This window comes from Schistosoma mansoni, chromosome W (genome assembly GCF_000237925.1).
Source record: "Schistosoma mansoni strain Puerto Rico chromosome W, complete genome".
In the NCBI taxonomy this organism is placed as follows: domain Eukaryota; kingdom Metazoa; phylum Platyhelminthes; class Trematoda; order Strigeidida; family Schistosomatidae; genus Schistosoma; species Schistosoma mansoni.
Window position 1 is genome coordinate 2,683,710 of NC_031502.1, and position 21,001 is coordinate 2,704,710.

The 21,001-nt window shown below is 39.0% G+C and overlaps 1 protein-coding gene across 1 annotated transcript; it reads left to right on the plus strand.

Annotated features, from left to right (window-relative positions):
• Positions 1-11,474: 11,474 nt before the first annotated feature.
• Positions 11,475-19,661, plus strand: Smp_143050 (scaffold attachment factor B-related; the record flags this gene model as incomplete). Its single annotated transcript, XM_018799926.1, has 12 exons — positions 11,475-11,610; positions 11,642-11,728; positions 11,766-11,793; positions 12,667-12,922; positions 12,993-13,018; positions 13,057-13,142; positions 13,176-13,455; positions 13,494-13,672; positions 14,311-14,384; positions 15,892-16,347; positions 17,903-18,255; positions 19,528-19,661. The coding sequence occupies exons 1-12, from the start codon at positions 11,497-11,499 to the stop codon at positions 19,659-19,661; spliced, it is 2,073 nt and encodes a 690-aa protein (XP_018653791.1). The 5' UTR covers positions 11,475-11,496.
• Between the last annotated feature and the right edge of the window lie 1,340 nt (positions 19,662-21,001).

The following is a 21,001-nucleotide window of genomic DNA, read 5'->3' on the forward strand; positions in this document are numbered from 1 at the left end:
GCGCGTCCTGGATTCCACTGCTAGCCACTATCCATCTCTGCTAAGCTATGAATTGCCTGAAAATATGTGATGTTACAGCAGAATTTAACTCAGAAGACAGTATAGATTTGCAGATCTTCAGTCTTCAGTAATAAGGATATTGGGTTAGTGGACCTGTGACAGTTTGCTTCTAAGTTAAGGTCCAGCTTCTCTTTGGAAGTGTTCACTGATGGGTCTGATACCATTTGTTCGGGTATGGCGTTCCAGTTATAAACCACTCCAGAAAAGCCTAACCCCATTTTAAGTTCATTAGATCGCGGCTTGTGAAACTTCTCGCTATGAACTCGGAGACTATTGGTACTGAAGGGAGCAAGATGATAAAACAAATTAGCACCCAAATCGTAATTAAAGATACGAAATGTCAATATAAGGTCACATTGCTTTCTGGGGTACGAGGCGTTTTACGCACTCATCATAAGGAGCTCGGAAATATTGTTCACTAATTTTGTTCCAACATGCTAAAAACACTCAGATGAGTTAGCATCATTTATCATACATAGGCCAGCTGCTTGAATACAGTACTCTAAGTGTGGTGTTACATAGGTGCTATATAAAATTCGAAACATCTTGTCAATTCATCCGAGTTCTCGGTGAAGTGGCCACAATGCATGAAACCCTTCGGCAACTGCTGCATTAGAATGATCAGTCTCTTTCAAGTCGTGTTCCTGTACGTATGTAAGAGACGTACCATGAGCAGTATACTGGTAACTGTTATCGTGGCCGATGTGCAAAAGTACACCCATTCAAAAATTAAATTCTAAGCCCCAACATCAAGCCATCTAAATAGTTCGTCCAGGTCAGTTTGAAATCAAAATGACTAGCCTCACTTCTTATTGTTCTCCATTTTTTGACATCATCTGAAAACAATAATGTCGACGACTAGAGCAATAGAGGTAATTCATCGACGTAGAGAAGGAAAAATATATGAGATTTCACCTTAAGGTAAGCTACTTTTGACCTGCTTCCATTCAGATAGCGTCCCATTAACCCTCAGTATCCGTCTGCAGTTAACGGATTGTAAGAATCTATGTGACTTAGTAACTTAACCCGAATTACCGTTTCAAGTAACTTAACGACTATGCTGGTTCGACTGACAGGTCGATAATTGGATTTGATCCGTCTCTGACCATCGTTAAATATAGGACTGACTATATCATCTTTCCAATCTCTAGGGAGTTGAACAAGTGGAAGGGATATTTTGAAGAGCATCGCGAGTGGTCTTGAAATAATGCTCGCAAGAGATGACAGCGGTCGTGGATGTAACCCATCAGGGCCCGGTATCTTACAAGGTTTGAGGTTAGTGATCGATGGAGGAACAGTTTCCTCAGTCGCATGTGCAGGTTATATGGCTGGTATATCTGTGTGATTAGGACAAGTACTTTTAACAAAACATGTAGAATGGACTTCGCTGAAATCGTTTGATAAAGTCTCGGCTCTTGCCAGATCTGATTCAACCAGTAAATCTGAATTTTCATGTAACAGTAACAAGAGAACATCATCACTATGTTTCTTCTCCGTTAAACGTACGCAACACAGTCTTTCGGACAATTACGGCTAGCATATGCCAGCCGTCTTTCGTAAGTAATACAGCACCCATCTATGGTCTTTTTACGTATATTTCGGATTTTTCGGTATTCACGCTTAAATGATTCGTGTCCTGTTGACAAGAATAAGTCCCGAAAAGGTTTCCTACGCTTCAACAGCTTTCGGGTTTCCTTAATAATCCATGAAGGGCCATGTGATAGCTTAAGTGTTAACCATAGGATAAACGGTGATGTTACGTACTGGAATGTAGCCATAAACTTATTTCATTCGTCTTCGGTCGATCCGTCGGCATCGACTGACCAATCAGTCGAGATGGTACAGTCTCTGGTTACCAGCTATTAGCTCGTCAGATGTTGGGATGGGGTGGAGCAGATACATAATGTATACCATGAGTCCGAAACCCAAAGTAAAGTGCCACGCGATCACTACTCCCTAGTGGGGAAAGGTGCTGAATGTTAGTGACATCATCACAGTGGTGTGTGAGCACAAGGTTCACCAATAACGAATCATATTCCAAGTCAATGTGTTGGTTTTCCGATACATTGTACAAATGTACACTGAACAATGGTTGATAGAAGGTCGCAATCGAAACCCCCCACCTGAAGCTCTAAGCTCTATCCAGATGATATATGGTGCATTGAAATCTCCAACGGTGAGACAACATTCCGCCTTATTCCAAGAACAAATGTGTCTTAAGATAAAGTCTATAACAGGACAACATTTATTAAGGTATACTCCTCCCAATATTACTAACCCATGTCTAGACTCTGTACAACATGAGCCTCCGAGATGATCGATTGTACACGAAAGTGATCCATAACGCATAACATTATGCCTCCTCCCTTGAGAATTATCACTTTTAATACAGATGTAGCCTGTGATGATGGGAAAATAGTTTTATGATGACCTTCGAAACCTTTGGTCGGTAATAAAGATCTTTGGAACTTAATAACGATGCTACTCCAGAAGATCACTCCTGAACCACATATATCTCAAAATAGACGGGTGAAATAATGAAACTAGCCTGAATGGTGGGACAGGTGCTAGGCTGATTGATTTTTTCAGAGATTTTGATTGACAAAGCCATCCTCGTAGCAGCACTAACTATATATGTTTTGTCATCGTTGTTAGACTGACTTAAAATCTGGTGTATTAGTAGCAATTCAGTTAGAAAAAGATACAGCTAGAGAGGATTCATTCATTTCAACAAGTTTATCTCACCTATACAAATAAAATAAAAGGTTACAACAGGACCATTACAAGCCTCTAATCAGAGCCATGTCTTATGGTGTCTCAGTGCACTATGATTTTCCACCTCTAGAACCTCGACCTAAGAGTCATGAAGGACCGACAGACGCCAGTCCTCTACGGCTTTCTTTCATACCACGACTCCATGTCGTGCACCGACCACCTCTCTTAACAGCCCTAGAGTTGGTACTAATATACTAAGTGAAATTAGCTGAAACGCTATTCATAGCACATTTTCAGACCAACAAGGTCGATGTTTCAATATTGTGATCGTCTCTTTGTTCGATTACAGGTTGCCGAACCTCCGCATTTCAGACATTATGTTGCTACTAGTTGTCAGTTAGAATCAGGCAACAACAATGATCAATCATAGAGTTGTCTAGCATCCTCAACCCGGAGTGGTCTGATTTCGCAGGGATAGAAGGAAACTACTCTTACCGACACGATGTAGGTCCGAACTTGTGCAGCCAAGCTTACATCACAAAGACTCCAAAGATGTCTCAGATTGCTGCAAGCCTCCCTGGCTTTCACTATACGTGAATTGACACGACAACGATTATTTGCAACTACATAGATAGATGAACTTCACGACCAACACCAACCGCTCACTACCAAGAGTGAGTGCAAGCACGTAGTCATGCTTTCCTTTAAAAGGTGGTTTGCGCCTAGAACATGAGAAGGGAACAGAATGAAACCTAACTTCCAAATGAAATTATTGCTTTTCGTTTCAGCGATCTTCAAAGACATTTCACAGTTGCAATATCTCGTATCATTGGAGTGTTTAAAGACCAGTTTGAATTAGTGGTCTTGCCTTTTCGCTTGTGTATGTTGAAGCCCATTGATGTAGAGGCTACTACCAGCCTGGTTGCCTTCACCTGCATATGTTGATGTGTATGGGATAGAAGGGTCAGGTCATCTGCGAAGTCCGAATCATCTAGTTGCATCCAACCGGTCCATTGTATTCCGTGCTTCCCCTTAGATGTGTAGGTTTTCATAATCCAGTAAGCCACCAAAAGAAACAGAAAGGGGGGAAAGTAAACAGTCCTATGAGTATGCTGAAGTCTTTAACTTGTTTGAATACATAGCTTGTGTTCAAGATTGTACCCCACTGAAAGTGAGAAGCTGAAGTGTCTTTAATAAACCACAATCATTAACCATGGAATGGGTTTGATGATGAGAATTATCCGAATTATTGTACTAACTAGGGATTCCCGAAACAGTCCAATTCACGCCTAGCAAAACTAGATGGGCACAAACGAATTATATATGGAATTCATAATCAGTGGTGAATCAAGTACAAAAGAATCACAATTTCTTACAAATACTACAATGAGTCATGGTTTTTCACCCGTGATTTTACCTATGTTCTTTTAGTGAATCAACTAAATACTAACAGTGTTTAAGACCCTCCTTGGAAGTTTTTGAAATTGCACGTACACTTTTTGTTGTGTAATTTGTGGCCTAGCATTTAAATCTGAAGCTATTTTTCCTCACCTATTCACTTGTACATACCATTCATCTTTTGATTCTAAATAGGACGGTCACTATTTTTTGGTTTTGTTTCTCTGGAGTTTCTTGCGAATTTTTGTAGTTCCCGAGAACTATACCCACGTTGCTATTAATGACGTTTTATGGCGTCTGGGATAGTGCTTTGTTCTTCCTTTTTTAATTGCGTTGCTTGAACTGACCGAAGTTGAGTAACTTTTCATTGTGAATTGGAATGTAATCTCGTTGTAACCCCAAAGTCCATTCACGATATCTCTTTAAGTATAATTTTATTATCACTGTGTTTGGTGACCTTACTGTGTTCTATTTTATGCTTTTGTGGTGAGCAAGTCATTGTTGTTCAGTCCATTCGGTTAACTGTTGCACTCACTTGAATAAAGCACATGAGATCTGTTTCAATCAGAAGACTGCCCCCATTATTCGTAAATATACATTTATTAGTATATATATATATATGCCCCTACGATAAATCACAGTTATATTCAAGGTGAAAAGACGACAATATCAGTCACTCACTAACCACTCAAGAGCAAAAATGCCAGTTTAATAGTTGCTTTCATAGCAAATAGACCCCACAAACTTCATGTGTAATATCCTGAGCACTTTTCATATGAATAGTGATTAAATATACGGATATCTTACAAGGCCTTGAGGCTTCGGCTGCGGCAGCCCTACAGTCACTTGTGGTTATAAGGTCGTAAATAGTTATGACTCCTATATTTTTACAATACGTTACATTGAGTGATATTACCTTACTTATTGTATGAATAATAGCAGTTATTTATTTTCATCACTGCACTCTTGCTAGAATTGGTTCCTAATGATCACCCATGCAACTGCTCTACTATTTAACCCTATCAGACGTGCAGTTTATAGGTGTCCGAATCCCAATATTTCTAACAAAGAGCAGAACGGGTGGTTTCGTAGTAGTCGGTAAATCGTTTACACTAAGCTAAAAAAGGAGGACAGTTTGAACTGTAATCCAAGGGACACCACTGTGCAGATTTCTATGTTGACTAGGTCTTGTTAACATATAGCCGTTGTTCAATCACTGATAAAGTCACCTATCTTGTTTCTGATCCCCCAAATAATTCGAAAGTTTTTCAGTGTTATCCTTTGGCCTGGGTGGTGAACTTTGTTGACGTCTTTGCTTAGATCTATGGAAATTACACCTACCGGAATATTAGAAGCATTCGTTGTAGTAAAACTTCTTGAAATGAGGTTTACCAAACACAAAGAGCTTTTCCTACAAACATGTTGTTCCCTCGCTAGGATATTATTCTCTTCCACAAGGTTAAGAATAACCTCAGAAGAGGTTTCCAAGGTTTGACTGCATGGAAACCTACCAAAGGAAGGTTTTGTTTACATGGAAGCGCACTCACCTTTGCCCCATCTCCTAGAGATAATGTGAATTATTGTTCGAATGTCCGTAGTATCTTTCTCTTGAGCCCTCGTTAACAAAAGATTTATTTTTACTCCTGACCTTAGGGTAACCCTCAGTAGTCTTCATAGTTGAGGGTCAAAATCTTCAGTCCTCTTGCTTAGTCTTTTCAATGTCTTGATATGAAATCCTGTATAGCTGTCTCATTAAATACTGCGGAAAAGTATCCCGACTTTGTTTAAACCATGTGTGTGCCTAATTTTTAGATCAGAGCGCTTTAATTCTACCTTATTACTCTCAATGATATACGTTACAACTAGTTTTAAGTGTAGTCTTATTTCGAAACTTTAGTGGTGTATTCTGTTACCGAAAATGGAAGCCTACCAAAGACATGTCAGCCAAACAAGCTCTGTTAAGTGAGGTGGATTTTCTCTCTCTATTTTTGTGCCTCTGTCCATTGTTTTTTTACCCAGGGTTATTTGGTATGATTATGGTTATCTGGGTCTTAAGACAGGAATTAAGAGTCTTGGCTGATATCTTGTGGCATTCCACTCTTCGTCTATCTCAAAAGAGGTATCTCTTTCTTACCTTTCGTAATAAGAAGTCCAGCTCCTGATTCACCTACAATGGTACGTTATTGGACGTCTGTACTTGGATTGCTAGTGCAGCTATCATCAGCTTGTTGATCAGCACCAGAAAGTCCACTTCCTACTGGATTTGTAATGTTTTATTCAAGCAGCAAAACATATAAAGCTAACGGAAGTTAGATGCCAAACATCTTATGGGAACATTTTCTACGTCCATCACACTGTATTCCTTCCTGAACAGGGAAGAAACGATTAGGCAGTCAACCATCAGATAAAAATGCTCACGAAATTTACTTCCTATTAAAATACCTTTATACAATAAATGTGTAAAATCTGGCGTATCAAAATGATGAAACGACCGAACTCACAAGAACCTGGGGGATTCCGAGAATCGACTAGAATAAATAACCAACAAGCGAATTAAAAATTCCAAACTCTGACTGAACATATTAAGGTTCAGGATGATCAAATTATCACTATTAACTTCATTCAGTATTATATTTTTGGTACAATATAGAATTTTCATCATAAAGTATTTCAACAAATGTTCCATCTTTATTTTTCGATCGATCCTGGCAATAAATATTGAGTGATCTCCAGTTAGATGTTAGCATTTCGGGCATCGACGTCTGAACAATGTACATTCTTTTCGATGCACGTTGTCTCTGACTATACTTTATTGTGACTTGTATGGCGAAAGGTTACGAACGTTTCACAAGCGCATCTGGATAGGTTATGCGGTTAAATGATATAATAATATGTTGAAACAAACCAAAATACAGATAACTTGTCGAAACATCTAGATGGCAAGAACTGGGACTCAAATTCAAGTCTTATGAAGAGCTCCTTCGATCAGTGAGCCTTTAAACGTTGGAGTACAGGTGTCTCAGAGGTGACCTAATGGTTTACAGCATCCGTTTGGACATCCCCTTAGACACCTACTTTAGCTTAGTCTCAATACAAACGTTAAGGGTAACACTTAGAAACTGGAAACATACTACAGCGGGACGAACTGTAGACACACCTTCTACCTCATAAGAGCAGTCAATCACTGAATTCCGCTGCCGACTGAGCTAGTCAAAGTGAGTTCCCAGGAGTCCTTTGAGCGAAAACTTGTCATATTCTTAAGGACTGAGGACAGTAACTCACTACTATTCACTAGTACTTTTCTTTTTCCTCTTTTATCGTCAATGTGCCCTGGTTCCCACCTGAGGGCATCGGTGATTCACTGCTACTAGATACGGAAGCCCGTTAAGCAAAAGCTTCTTCTATTCCATCCGGAACCATTCGAACCATTTAGATATTTAAACAAACCACCCTTTGATGCTATAAACACACAGAAGTAAGGACTATTCTCAATTTCAAGCGCCACTGTGAAGTGGCCCGCGCATAGCTAGAACATACTTCGTGTACTTGGGGAGCATGCACATTAGCGTGAGTTAGGAGATCCGGAAAAGAGAAAAGTGGACAAAAAGTGGGGTCAGTGACAAAGGAAGTACACACGAAACACTTACACTTGATAGGAAAGGCACTGGACAGTAGTCGGCAATGAGAGAAGCCTCAAATTAATATGATCCAGCAGTCGAAATAGAAGCCCCGCAATCACAAGGCTCGGTCGGTTTCTGGCGCGAAACATGACCCGACCTCCCAAGTCGTCGATAACCATCCAGAATCCCATAGTATGCTTGACGCAACTGTGGTCACTATTCCAACCAACGTTGACGAATGGGCTCAGGTTGTAAACAAAAAAACGACCTCACGATGTAAAAGGGAATCCTGCCCCCATCAAAGTAGTCGAGAGCTCGAAGACTGATCACAGCGACAGATCATTCATATTACATAGAATCAAGGAGAGCAAAAGCTCGTTTCGAGCATGACATAGTGTTCATTAAACAGCTACTCAATCAAGTTATGCCTCAAAATATCTCCGCAGTCACCTTGCTAAAGGTGTATAGACTGGGTAGCCTTGCGAATTTGAAGCCTAATCACTCCAGACTGCCTAGAGTATTATTCAAATCTCCAAATGAATGCGATTTAATTTCACAAAATGGACATAAAAAATAAAAGGTTCAGGAGTTTTTCTCCGTAAGGACTTACCGCTGGCGGACCGTGTAAAAAGACGGGAAGTCGAAAAAGAACTGCAGCTTAGATTAGACGCTTGCGAAAAAGACCTAAAAATTGCAAATTTTCGGGTTGTGATGCTTCGACAGAGGATGATGCCGAAGCCACTCTGGGTGAAGTACGATGTACAGATTAACTCTCCTAAGCCAGACATAATCTCAGCCACAGAAACTTGGCTGACACAGTTAATAACTTGTAGGGAACTTGATTTCGAGGGTTTTACATTAGTAAGCGCCGACAGAATACAAAAGCGTAAAGGAGGGGAAGTAGCTCTATTCATTGGGAATACAATTCCATTTTCCATTATGGACAGTATATCCCATGAGATTGGGGCGTGTGAATTAGTTAGTTGCCGCTTGAAACGTAAGGGACAAGAGTTGCTGATTGGTTTGGTCTATTGCAGTCCAAGCTGTGAGGTAAATGAGGTCCTGTTAGGCAGTCTCAACACTCGGTCACGAAGTGGTCGACGTCTAATCCTAGGGGACTTTAACGCACCCATGGTAGAATGGGGAAATCTGGGAGATGAATCATCAGATAATTCCTTCCAACATGAACTAGTTGATGCGGTTATCGCATGTGCCATAGTGCAACATGTGAAAGAAGCGACTAGGTACGACCCGGGCTCTGAATCATCTTTACAAGATCTTATATTGACTCACTATGAGGATGACGTTGCGAACCTAGATTACATGCCACCACTAGGTAAAAGTGATCATGCAGTTCTAACCTTTGACTTCCCAATAACTGTCAGTCACGAGCACACGTCAGCTCAACCCAAACTTAACGTCTGGAAAGCAAACATACAAGACGTCATGCACTCAGCATCGTCAGTAGATTAGAAAGTAGACTCAGAGTCCTCAATTGAGGTAGCTTCGGACGTATTTCTATATTTGTACTCAAAAGTTACCGCCCCCAACATCCCTTGAACTAAACCTGGGGGGCCGAGAACTCCCCACTATGGTTAAGGAGGGGGATTCGCATCCTTCTCCTTAAGAGAAGGAAAATGTGGGGTAGATTTAGGTTACCGGGGACTGATGAGGCGAAATCTCACTATCAAAAAGCTCGGAATGCCTGTGTCTCGACCCTCCGTATGTCTAGAAAGCTGTACGAAGAGAAAACTGTTGAGGAATCCACAGAATGTCCCAAACGCTTGTATTCCTTTATAAACCAAAGAACAAAAAGAAGAGGAAATATTCCTGCACTATGAGGAGACAGTACTGTTTCATCGCTAGTGGAGGACGACTTTGGCAAAGCTCAAGTATTCTCAAAACCCTATAGCAATGTATATACCATGGAAACACCCCTCCCGCCAGTCCACGAAAATCCCCCCACACAAACACTGGACAGCGTGACCATTAAAGAACTCGATATCGTTGGTCTGTTAATTAAGCTTGACATACGCAAATCCACTGGACCCGATGAACTGCATCCTAGGTTACTAAAGGAATTAGCTAACTATGTTGCAAACCCCTTAAGTATATGTTTTAATCTATCTGTGACCCAGGGTCGTTTACCGAAAGACCGGAAGAACGCCGCGATAAATCCTGTCCTCAAAACAGGCACGAAACATAAACCTGAGAATTACCGACCCATTAGCCTGACTAGTATGGCTGTTAAAATCTTAGAAAAGATTATTCGAGAAGAGCTGTTTAAGTACTCCGATGAAAACCGGATCCTTTCGGAGAAGCAGCATGGTTTTAGAATTAGTTATTCTTGTCTCACTAACTTATTAGTCGCTCGTGAAAGCTGGTGTGCTCTTAAGGAACAAAAGTGTAGACATAGCCTACATCGATTTCAGCAAAGCTTTCGACAAAGTTCCGCACAACCGGCTGTTATATGGGCTAAGAAACGTCAGGATTGGAGGAAATCTATTGATGTGGATAAAAGACTTCCTATTTGGGTGAAAACAAAGAGTACGGGTTAAATTTAAGTTGTCTTGCTGGGAAACTGCTTAGTGGAGTCCCCCAGGGTACAGTTTTAGGGCAAGTGCTATTCCTCTTGTACGTAAATGACCTCCCTCGTCTACTATCGTCATCGGTCTTGCTATATGCTGATAATGTCAAGATATGGAGAGCGATACAAAGTAAGGGTGATAGCTAAGAACTCCAAAACGACTTGGAGAAATTATCTGAATTATCCCAAACCTGGCAGTCGCTTCCAGGTGTGATGCATATAGGTCATCAAGGTACAGATACATACACGATGAATAACACTGAACTACCTATTGTCCAGACACTAAATGACTTGGGAGTCATCTTTAGCCAAGACATAAAGACTACTGCACACTGCCGTGCAATAGCTGCCAAAGGTTTAAGAACTTTATGGTCAATACTTAGGGCTTTTAGTCATATCGACGCTAAAACCTTTTTGACTTTGTTTACAGCGTTCGTGCGTCCTCAACTTAAGTACTGCATACAAGAGGCTAGCCCTTGCCTAAAAAAGGACAGTGGGCTTTTGGAAAGGGTTCAGAGAACAGCAAATAAGCTGATTCCTAGAATAGCGAAGCTCCCGTGTGATGATAGACCGACCAAGTCAAACCTATTCCCGCTGTCATATCGAAGAACCAGAGGAGACTTGATTACAGTTTTAAAATTGCTTAGTGATAACTTTGCACCTGATATGCCCTCATTTTTTTTGTCTTCCGAAATAGAGAATTTACGAGGACACTCCAAATAAGTTCACAAGCCCAGAACAAATTACTTGTCAGCTGACTATCAACTTTCACATCGAACCATCAACGAGTGGAATTCATTACCTCAGCGCGTGGTTGAGGCACCATCCATCGACTCTTTCAAAAGAAAATGGGATCGACTGAGAGACCATCACTGCCAGGACTAACACAGGCCATCAAGCCTCCTGTCCCTTTCAAACTGAAATAAACTAAAAAGCGCGCTAAAATAGGACCAAGTTAATGTAACATAATAATCCTTAGTAAATGAGACCAATCTCTCCTAAGTTGATTCAGGGATTTAACGGTTTACTGATTTTGTCCAGAAAATTTGAAATAAGTGCATTGCTCTTTTGTACTTTTGGTTTGGCGCCGTATAATTTTTAGGGATACAATTCAAGATGGAGGGACGTCCAATTTCGGATCTTAAAGTTGCTGAGCTTCGTAAAGAGTTAGAGAAGCGCAACAAAGATAAAACCGGCGTTAAACAGGTGTTGCTGGATCGTCTTAAAGAGGTTTTTTCGCCTAAGCAACCTAGATTTTTAGACTTTAGAAAAGGATGGTCACGATCCTCAAACCTATCGTTTCAGGGATGATAGTGTTAAAACTGACCAGGAAGTATCTGATCATTCGGTATGTGATCACTTTATTCAAACTTACTTCTTTCTAGCCTGTAAATGGTGATGGACAAGGAGCTGGTAAGTAGTTTCTCCGTGCTCATTCATCTGTATGATCACTGCAAATCATTTTGTTTCACTTTCATTTAAAAGTATTGGGTTTAGGAGTAGGATGCTTTTGGTCTCTTAATTCAGCCGACAATATCGTGGATGTGTTGGACTTATAACTTATACGTAAATGAAAACTGCGATAAAACATTTGACTCGTCAATCTAAGTCATTATGTGCAATGCGAGTACAGCTGTAGCGAACACTTAGTTTCGACGCTCATGGACTCGAGTCTTTACTTAATCAATTAAGGGGATTGTCAACCTGTAATCTCCATGTCATATGTATTAAACAAATCTGTCATACTACCTGAAAAAGCCTGACCCTGTGTGCGAAGTCGTAAATGTTGGATGATCTTTACTCTTAGTGAGTTGGTCTGCCTTCTATTCAACTGTGAATGGAAATCTGGAGCCGTATTTGATCTAAATATTCAGGATTCTTTCTGAAAAACCCGTCAAATAATTAAAACAATAGAGAACTGTATTTTATGCTGTTATAGTAAGGATGTTGCAAACAAATGGTTGGTTTTTAGCTTGCTTTAAACCATTACCACCCGAAAAGTCCAATGTTGTTCGTATTCATCACCGCTGTTGCGCAGTTACTTTGGATTATGCAAGCTGTGATAGGTCAGCATGTATTTTCTCCGGTTCATATTACATTTTGGGGTTAACGACTATGATTAAGTGAGGATTGTAAATTAATATGCTCATAGTCAAGTTACCGTAAAGTAAAATGTCCCCTGTCTCTTGTCCGGTGACAACTACTGATTCTCCGATAAGTAGGAAGCATCGAACCTACGCTAATCAAACTAATGGTAATAACTTTCTACTCTTATTCTATTGAAAGAGAAAGTTGGATCCATCACAAAAAGACGTAGTCCGTCAGATGACGTGTTGAGTGATGAATATATCAGTGAACATTCATTGCAGAAGAAAATTACAGAAGAAACTGTCCCATACGTTGTCCAAGTTGGTGAGCAAGAGGAAGATTTAGATTATGATTTGAAATGTGGAAATAATGACGTATCCGAAGTTGCAGGCGATAGCAAAGATATCCAGACCAAAGATGAAGAACTTGGCAAACATGAAAATAAACCAGAAAGGTTCGTAAAAGTCTGTCGAATGATATGATTATATTTATCCGCTTCTGACACAAGCTGTTTCTTTTTTTAGTGCAGTTACTACTCACCAGATTAGTGGTATGTTCCATTTGGTTAAGTCATACTTTATGTGTCAGAAAGCTGTAGAAATTTGTGGATAAGTAACTTGCCGAAATTGGTGAAGGCTGCAGATTTAAAGCAACATTTTAGCAAGGCGGGGAAGGTATGTTTTTTGCCAATCAGGATAGTTTTTCAGGTAGTATCAGCTACTGTGGTTATGAGCACCCGCACACCTGGAGGTTGCTTTGGATTTATACAGATGGCTTCTGCTGAAGAGGCAGCATCTGCTGCTAGAGCCTATGATTTAACAGAGTTTGGAGGATGCATACTGCGGGTTGAAGCTACAGAGCGAAAAGCACCGATTCAGTCAAACAAAACAAATGATCGAGTAGCTGGATTAAACAAATCAAAAACTAATATGCCTGATTCTCGGCGGACGGTATCCAAACCGTTGGTATCTCGAAGACGATATATTGGTATGTCAACATACTTTTGTAATTGTTCATATCATTAGCCAACAGACAGCGACAATTGCGTCGTGCTGCCATCAGAACTGCTATTTTGAGGGAACAACGGAAAAGGTCTGAATATTTGTCCGCTAATAATCGTCCACATCCCACTAAGAAAACTCCTATCAGAAGGCCTTTATACCAGTTGACTAGACCAAATTATAGAGTGTCAAAGGATAGTTTGGTGAGTATGCTACAAAATAATACTATTTATGGAGCGATCAGTCTTGTAGTTGCATTTCGAACGCGTATTATGCAGTGTGTTATGATATCTAATCACCGTTCGCTAACCATAAGAATGTCACGTGGTTTCGTGAAGTTGCTTTTTGTGTGAAATTGCGATAAGATTTTCATTGGGGATGAAAGCTTCAAAGCCTTAACATAGGTGCTTTATTGGATAGTTCACATGTCCCTGTGAAGTACGAAACCTTGTTGCAGAGGTAAAGTACTTTTACCAATTTAGTTATTTTGTCGTCACATGTAAGTATTAGAGTTATCATATTTGGAAAATGGCATGTAACAATCCCCAACTTTCCAAAAGACCAACTGCACGTTTATCAAAATATATAAAGAAATTTGGGCTATTATCCGACCTTATATATTGGAGAGAAATTCAACAATTTACATCAATTCCTCGGAAAAGCATTGAAAACAACTACGTCAAGTTTCTGATGTGTATTTCGTGAAAAATCCCAAGAATCGGAATTAAATAAATTTGTTTGGCTTTTGATCCTAAAAAGTGCTGAAGTATTCGTGGGATTTGATTGGTTTTAATTACTTATCTCACTGTTCATGAATGTTTTTGATCTATACATTTTATAGCGTTCACGAGGCGGTCTGGCCCTTGTATCTAGACATAAAAGTATTTCACAGCGACAAAGCTCTTCACGGATCAAGTAAGTGGATAACTGATCTTGATGTTTCTTGGTACTTATTTTAGTAAATAGACAATTTACTAGCCAAAATGAAGATTTTAAGATTTGACTCATCTTGTGGACCTAACATTTTGTCCCCACAGTTAGACTCTCACATTCCGTACAATCGTTCTCTAAATGTTTAGATTCTGTTTAGGTGAACCCTTTACTACTCAAATATTCGTGGTTTTGGATCGACTCCGTTGCTAATTAAATAATCCTAGGATTTAGCTACTGCTACTTTGGGCATCTTGTCATAGTTTTATTTTCGGTTAAGGGGTTTTCCCACATACCCTGGTATCAAATTCTCATAGATTTTAAATTATTTGAATTCCAGTGTTGCAACATACTAAGGGCCTATTTTTAGAAACACGAACATACTGTTCATACTGTTAGGTTGTTGGCAAAACCACCGTTTTCAAATTGAAACGGTGTATAACCCTCACTAGTCGCTACGTTACTCCATCACTGAGTTTATATTTATATCCTTTGTTATAATAGTACCCAGGTAATTTTTGAGCCATATACCTACTCAAACTACTCGACTAGCGGAGTCAAGAAGTACACTTGATGTAACGCGCAGGCAATTGTAACTTTGCCCCTAAAAGAACTAAGAATTCGAAGTTTCATCAATAAATTCTGACCAGACCGGATCTCTACTTAGTTTTCCCTAATTCACCGAACAGATGTTTCGGTTCTTTCATATCACGGATGTCACGAAAAAGTGTAGGATTTTGTAACTTGAAAATAGTAGCAAACCAACTTTTTTCTTATTGTTTAATGATCTCAACATGGGTATGTAATGTTAATCCACAATTATAAATTATTTTCGTTTATGATTCTTGACACGGTGCTTCGCGTTCTGAATCTGTCGTGGAGTCATATCAAAATCTTGCAATCGGTCCCAAAAATCCGTGTAACAAGAGGACGGCATTCTAATTTTAATGCTTATCTTTCCCACCATCGTCTGCATAATGGCATCATCACCAGAGATTGTGGTTGTCCTTGTAAAACGTCACAACCACCATTCCCTAGTACATGCAGTATTACAATTTCTCACTCAAACCTAAAATTACCTGATTTTAGTCTTACCACTCCACAACTGACCTACCTTGGTGGAAAATCAATTAACAAACGTTCCAGTTATTATACCTTATCTGGGTCATTATGTTAACGGCTGCGGTTGGGTTTCAATAACGAACAGTCTTTGGGTGCCATAAGTGTATCTAAACGTTTTTTTCTACTTTTTGTTTAGTTACGCGAAGAAATACCAGTTTGGCCCTTGTGAACAGTTTCAGACTTATTAATATACGTGGCATCATATTTAGTCTCACAACCTGTTACAACAGTGGAATTTTGCTTTGTCTTGTAATTGATGTAGAACAATTAAATACGTCTAGTTATTCTTAAGAGTAATACTCAACTTCGTATTTTTGTTTGCTCAGTAACCATGCAGTTCTAGAACTTTAGCTCTTCTTGAACGTTTTAGCACCAATCATGGGACGCAATCTCTGTTACAAAGAAGATTAAATTATACTATCAATAGAAGGCTGCGTGAGCCGATTCGTGTCCACAAAAGTGCCAGTATTTCACGTCGGTCGTCCAAATCATTTTTGCCTAGAGTACGCAGAAATCCAAATATATGTCCAGAAAACCATCGAAGCTATCTTTCTCCACCTTCCCGTTTAATTCCCTTGGATACGCTTACTTCAAAACGAAACCCAACCTTTCGCAGTAATCGTCCTGTAGAAAGAGATTTACGCGAACCGTATCGCCCTGTTTTGCCAGAACGAAAGTACCATCCTCAATCACCTGGTCGATCACATGAATCAAGTCGGTACTCACGAAACATTCAATCACCAGTCTATTCAGAAAGAAACACGGTGAAGCCAGTATACGACAGTCGTTCTCGTCAAAGTCACTTGACGACTCGTTCTGAACCTCGGTAAGTCAGCTTTACATCTATTTAAGTGGGAATATTCCTTGAACTTCATTTTCACTTCTGGTTTGATGTTTATTTGTAGCACTCCCTAAAATCTATCGAGGATGCAGAAGTATATTTATCTGAGTGAAGTATGTAAGTTATCCTTGTAAAACTTGGATTCTCATTTAAGAGTTATATTCGTCCTAATAGTTTGAGACTGCACATCAGTCGCATGTGATATACACACTGAAGATAAATAGGTCTACAATACTGTTGTGGTTTGTCTACTAGTGTAAGTGAAGATTTTCGCATTGAATCAGATTGATTGATTAATTTTACTTAAGATTGTTGTGAAATGTTAGCAAGGTTTTTTTAAGTGTTAAGAATTCAGCCCAAAAAGCATTTTGAATTCATGGTTAACGATGTCTGTTTTAGACAGGCCAGTATACATTTAGTGTTAATACGGTAATTTAGTAATATACCAAGTACATCTACTTACATCGGCTTCAGTTAGGAATTTTTCAAATTTACCTACTGAATTACATGGTTTTTAATAAGGATATTTCGTCTTTTAAAACCGTTTGTGATGTTTAACCCAAATTAGTGGTTATTTTTGGTCTGACCCTTTTTCAGCTATTTACATTCATTGTTACTTCAACATCCCGCGAAAACTGATAGAGTTCATGTTATCCGTAATGTTTGTGGAAGTAGTTATTATGAAGGTGGCTTAAGATTTTATTATTCCCCGGAGTTAATGATCTGAATACAGTGGTGTTATAAGAGATAAAATCAATATCATATTAGTAAAAATGGAAAGAATAAATATATGTTGTTCTTTGAATTTCACACTTAATACTCCATAATTCATGATTGTATAGTTCTGATATGACCGTCGTCATCATTAGCTTTTGGTGCCATTCGATAAGACTGTAAGGACAAAGCGGCCATCTAGTACTTCCAAGTTTTCAATAATGGTCTAACATTGATCACTTCATGATCTCAATAAAAACTCAACAATCTCCATAACCCATTACTGATAGCTATAAGCAGTCGTTTTTTAATTAATCAGTTCATCTTTTCCGTCATATTTTCTAACCCCTAGTAAAATCGTTTTGACTCATACCGTGGGACGACTTATACCCTTACTTACATTTATTATGACCAAAGTATATTTTAACGTTATTCATATAAAACGAGTGGTCTAGTGGCTAGGGCATTCAACTGTCAGTCAATAAGTTCCAAGTTCAAACTCCGTGCCCTGCAATTTAGCTTGAGCAACTGAGTAAGTATCAGTAGTTATTATATTTAGAATGGTTCACACCCAAATACCTGGTTAATTAGTTGATTTGACTTGGTTTTTGGTATTATTTCACGTACACTATACTATCATTTAAGTGCTTTATTGGGTAATAAACTATCTCCACTACTTTACAGTGAATTTTCATTTGTTTGTATATGTTAAGACTTGCTAAAATTAGGTAATTATATGAGTTTATTTCTATATTTGTATGTATATACATGAACATTAGTTTAGTGGTAGTGATATGTATTTACCTATTAGCAATCCCTTTTTTAGCTATACGAATTACAGCAATTTTGAAAGTCGAAAAATGCCCGTAGTCTCTCGTACGGATATGTATTCTGAGGAACGTTATCGAACTCATGATAGTCATCTATCTGAAGTACGCAGAAGTCAGTTGAGGTCAAACCCCCCAACTTCACGAATGAGAGTTGAGGAGAGTAAACGAGTGTACCGTGCAGTTAGTAGAAGCCCACCAAGGTCAAGAGATTCTACAATGATGCGCCCATATCCAGTTTCTCTCAATCTCAACCGCCATCGCACGGAAACCAGCCATCGTGGCCGCAGTCCACTCATGTTACAGTCTACACCACACAGACCTGAAATTGTGGAGTATGAACACCGTTCAGGTACGTAATCATCAAGTTAATATGAGGAGCCCCAGCCAATTTATTTGCAATTCTTTTGTTGGTTATCTCTTTCTGTTCTATTGGTACTCGCAGTGTAAGGTAATATATATCACACTTAGATTAACTGACTGCCTTATCTTTCTTTTTATCCTTAAGAAATCTGGGGTTTTATAGTCGTTTCTCGCTAGACCGTGTTTTTCACCTTCGTTCGAAACTCAGAAATCGATTGTTCGTTTGCGAATCTTAAGTCATAGTTACTTCAATTTCTACAGATTTTGCTTAGTCTTTTTGAACTCTACTAAGTGCAAACTGGAAATATTTTTTTCACTCATGGTTTCAGACTTTAATTAGTGGTTTTATTCGCTTTGGTTAGGTTTTCATTAGTATTGTCTATTAATCAGCAATATATTTGTAATATCGTAATCTATATAAGTTTCAATTCCTAGCGTTTTACAATTTAGTGTGGGTCGCTTTTTCAAATAATAAATACCTTTGTTTATTTATACATCAATATCTTTGCGGTCGGAGTCTAAAAAAGGATGCACCACAAAAATGACAACCTCACACCACACACAAGAATAGAATGAAGATACAATAAAAATTAGAGGAGTAATCAGATATCGTCAAATCTATAATTCAACCAAAAACAAATAATTATAGTGCCTCTCATTACAGGAAGATCACCAGCGGTTTCTTTTTCGTCCCATGTTTCGTAGTCTCAAGCTTTCTAGATGTCTTTCAAGTGGCATATATATAATATCATGTTGATGACCTTTTTATTTTGATTGTTCAGTCACCTGTGTTTATTATTGAATATTATCTTTTGATACAAATGATGTTGTAAGAAACTGACAAAGGCTCGAAATGAAATAAACTCATTTTTCTGCTTTGATTGTTGTTCTTGCTTTATCCGAATTTCTGAAAAAAATATCAAATTTCAAAACTGGAAATTATTAAAATATGTACATCGAGTGTTCCAAACAGTTTGTTTAGGTAAAGCGTTTTCCTTTTAATATTGTTGACTAGAAATGCCGTTATTAAACGAAGTACTGGAAGAAATGTCTATACAATTCCTCTATGGGCATCAGTCTTGTAGTGTATCTTACCATTAATTTGTCGCGTCTAATTTTTAAAAAAATGTATAGATTTCTATCAACTAGTTTATTCGAATAGTTGATAAACCAACATGTATATTCTTAGTTAGAATTCTGTTTCTAGACTATGTGTAGATTTGTTTGTTCCTTACTTTTAAATTGTATTTTGCAATTGTAGAACCAAGAACGAATTGGCAAACTGAAAGACGTTCCAAAGTCCTCTCATCTCCATCACAGTCATGGAGGCCTGCAAACCATGCATTTTTCCTTTCTCCTACGTATGAAAATCGAAATACAGGTCGCCGATACTAATAACATTTATTGTTTATTATGTGTATACCAATATACTATATCCAACTTTAACATGCAATTCTTTTATCGATTACATTTAGCGAATGTATTAATTTTGCCAAAACCTTTTATCCATGAAAGTGTTGGTCTACACTCATGCATATAAAGCATTTAATGTAAAAATGTTTTATCTTTGATCATTCGTACCCCAAACATGCTATTTATTGATCAACTGGCCAATTCTACATCTGAAACACCTGATGTCATTTAAAAATTTAAACGTTAATTGACAACATGATATTCGTAGATAAGACGAAGATTACGGATAAAAAGAGTTGTTACAAGTTAACATCCACAACCAGCATAATGCAGAAATAAACATCTTATTGCATTAACGATATAACACGAGGCACAAAGATCCCCTATGGCGTTTCTTAACGTGAAACGCTTCCATGAAGGAATAATTTGTTTCAGTGAATCTTGTAAGCATAGTTGTGGTTTCCCGCCTGGCATTTGATGTGTTCTCAGTGGATCTACGAAAGTACCGTGAGGGATAATCATGAATGTTTCATATTCAGAAGCGTGTTGGTGATTGTGTGACTTTATGGGAAGCTGGGTGGATGAGCGAATTGATGAGGCGGGGCAGCGATATACTGGTGTGCGTGGAAGTTTGTCTTTATTTACAAACAAACAAGTAAGTAATATTGGTGATGCGATTGAGATTAGAACTCCGCCTGTAGCTCCTCCAGGGGCTACTGCCGGTCCCAAGCCCGGGTAAAGGAGGAGGGTTGGGCATGGGGTTAGCGACCCCATCCCGTAGAAAATCAACTCGCTAAAAAAACGCTAACCAGAAAAAATCATTCAAACCATTCAAACTCTGCCCTGGGAGTAGAAGGAAAAATGACGTCTCATGATGAAAGCCGAGTTCCTTCGGAAGTCATGAGGCCGATGCACCGTCTTACAACCAGAGCGACAATTTTTATAGGTACATGGAATGTCCGGACAATATGGGAGACCGGCAGAGTCTTCCAAATTTCTGCGGAAATGAGGAAATACAACCTGGAAGTGCTTGGAATCAGTGAAACACATTGGACGCAGGTTGGACAACAACGACTGTCTTCAGGGGAACTTCTGTTATACTCCGGTCATGAAGAAGAAAATGCCCCACATACACAAGGAGTGGCACTGATGCTGTCTAGAAAAGCACAAAATGCACTTATAGGATGGGAATCTCATGGACCGAGGATCATCAAAGCCTCCTTCAAAACAAAGAGAGAGGGCATTACAATGAACATCATCCAATGCTATGCGCCGACCAACGACTACGATGAAGACGCTAAAAACCAATTCTACGATAGGCT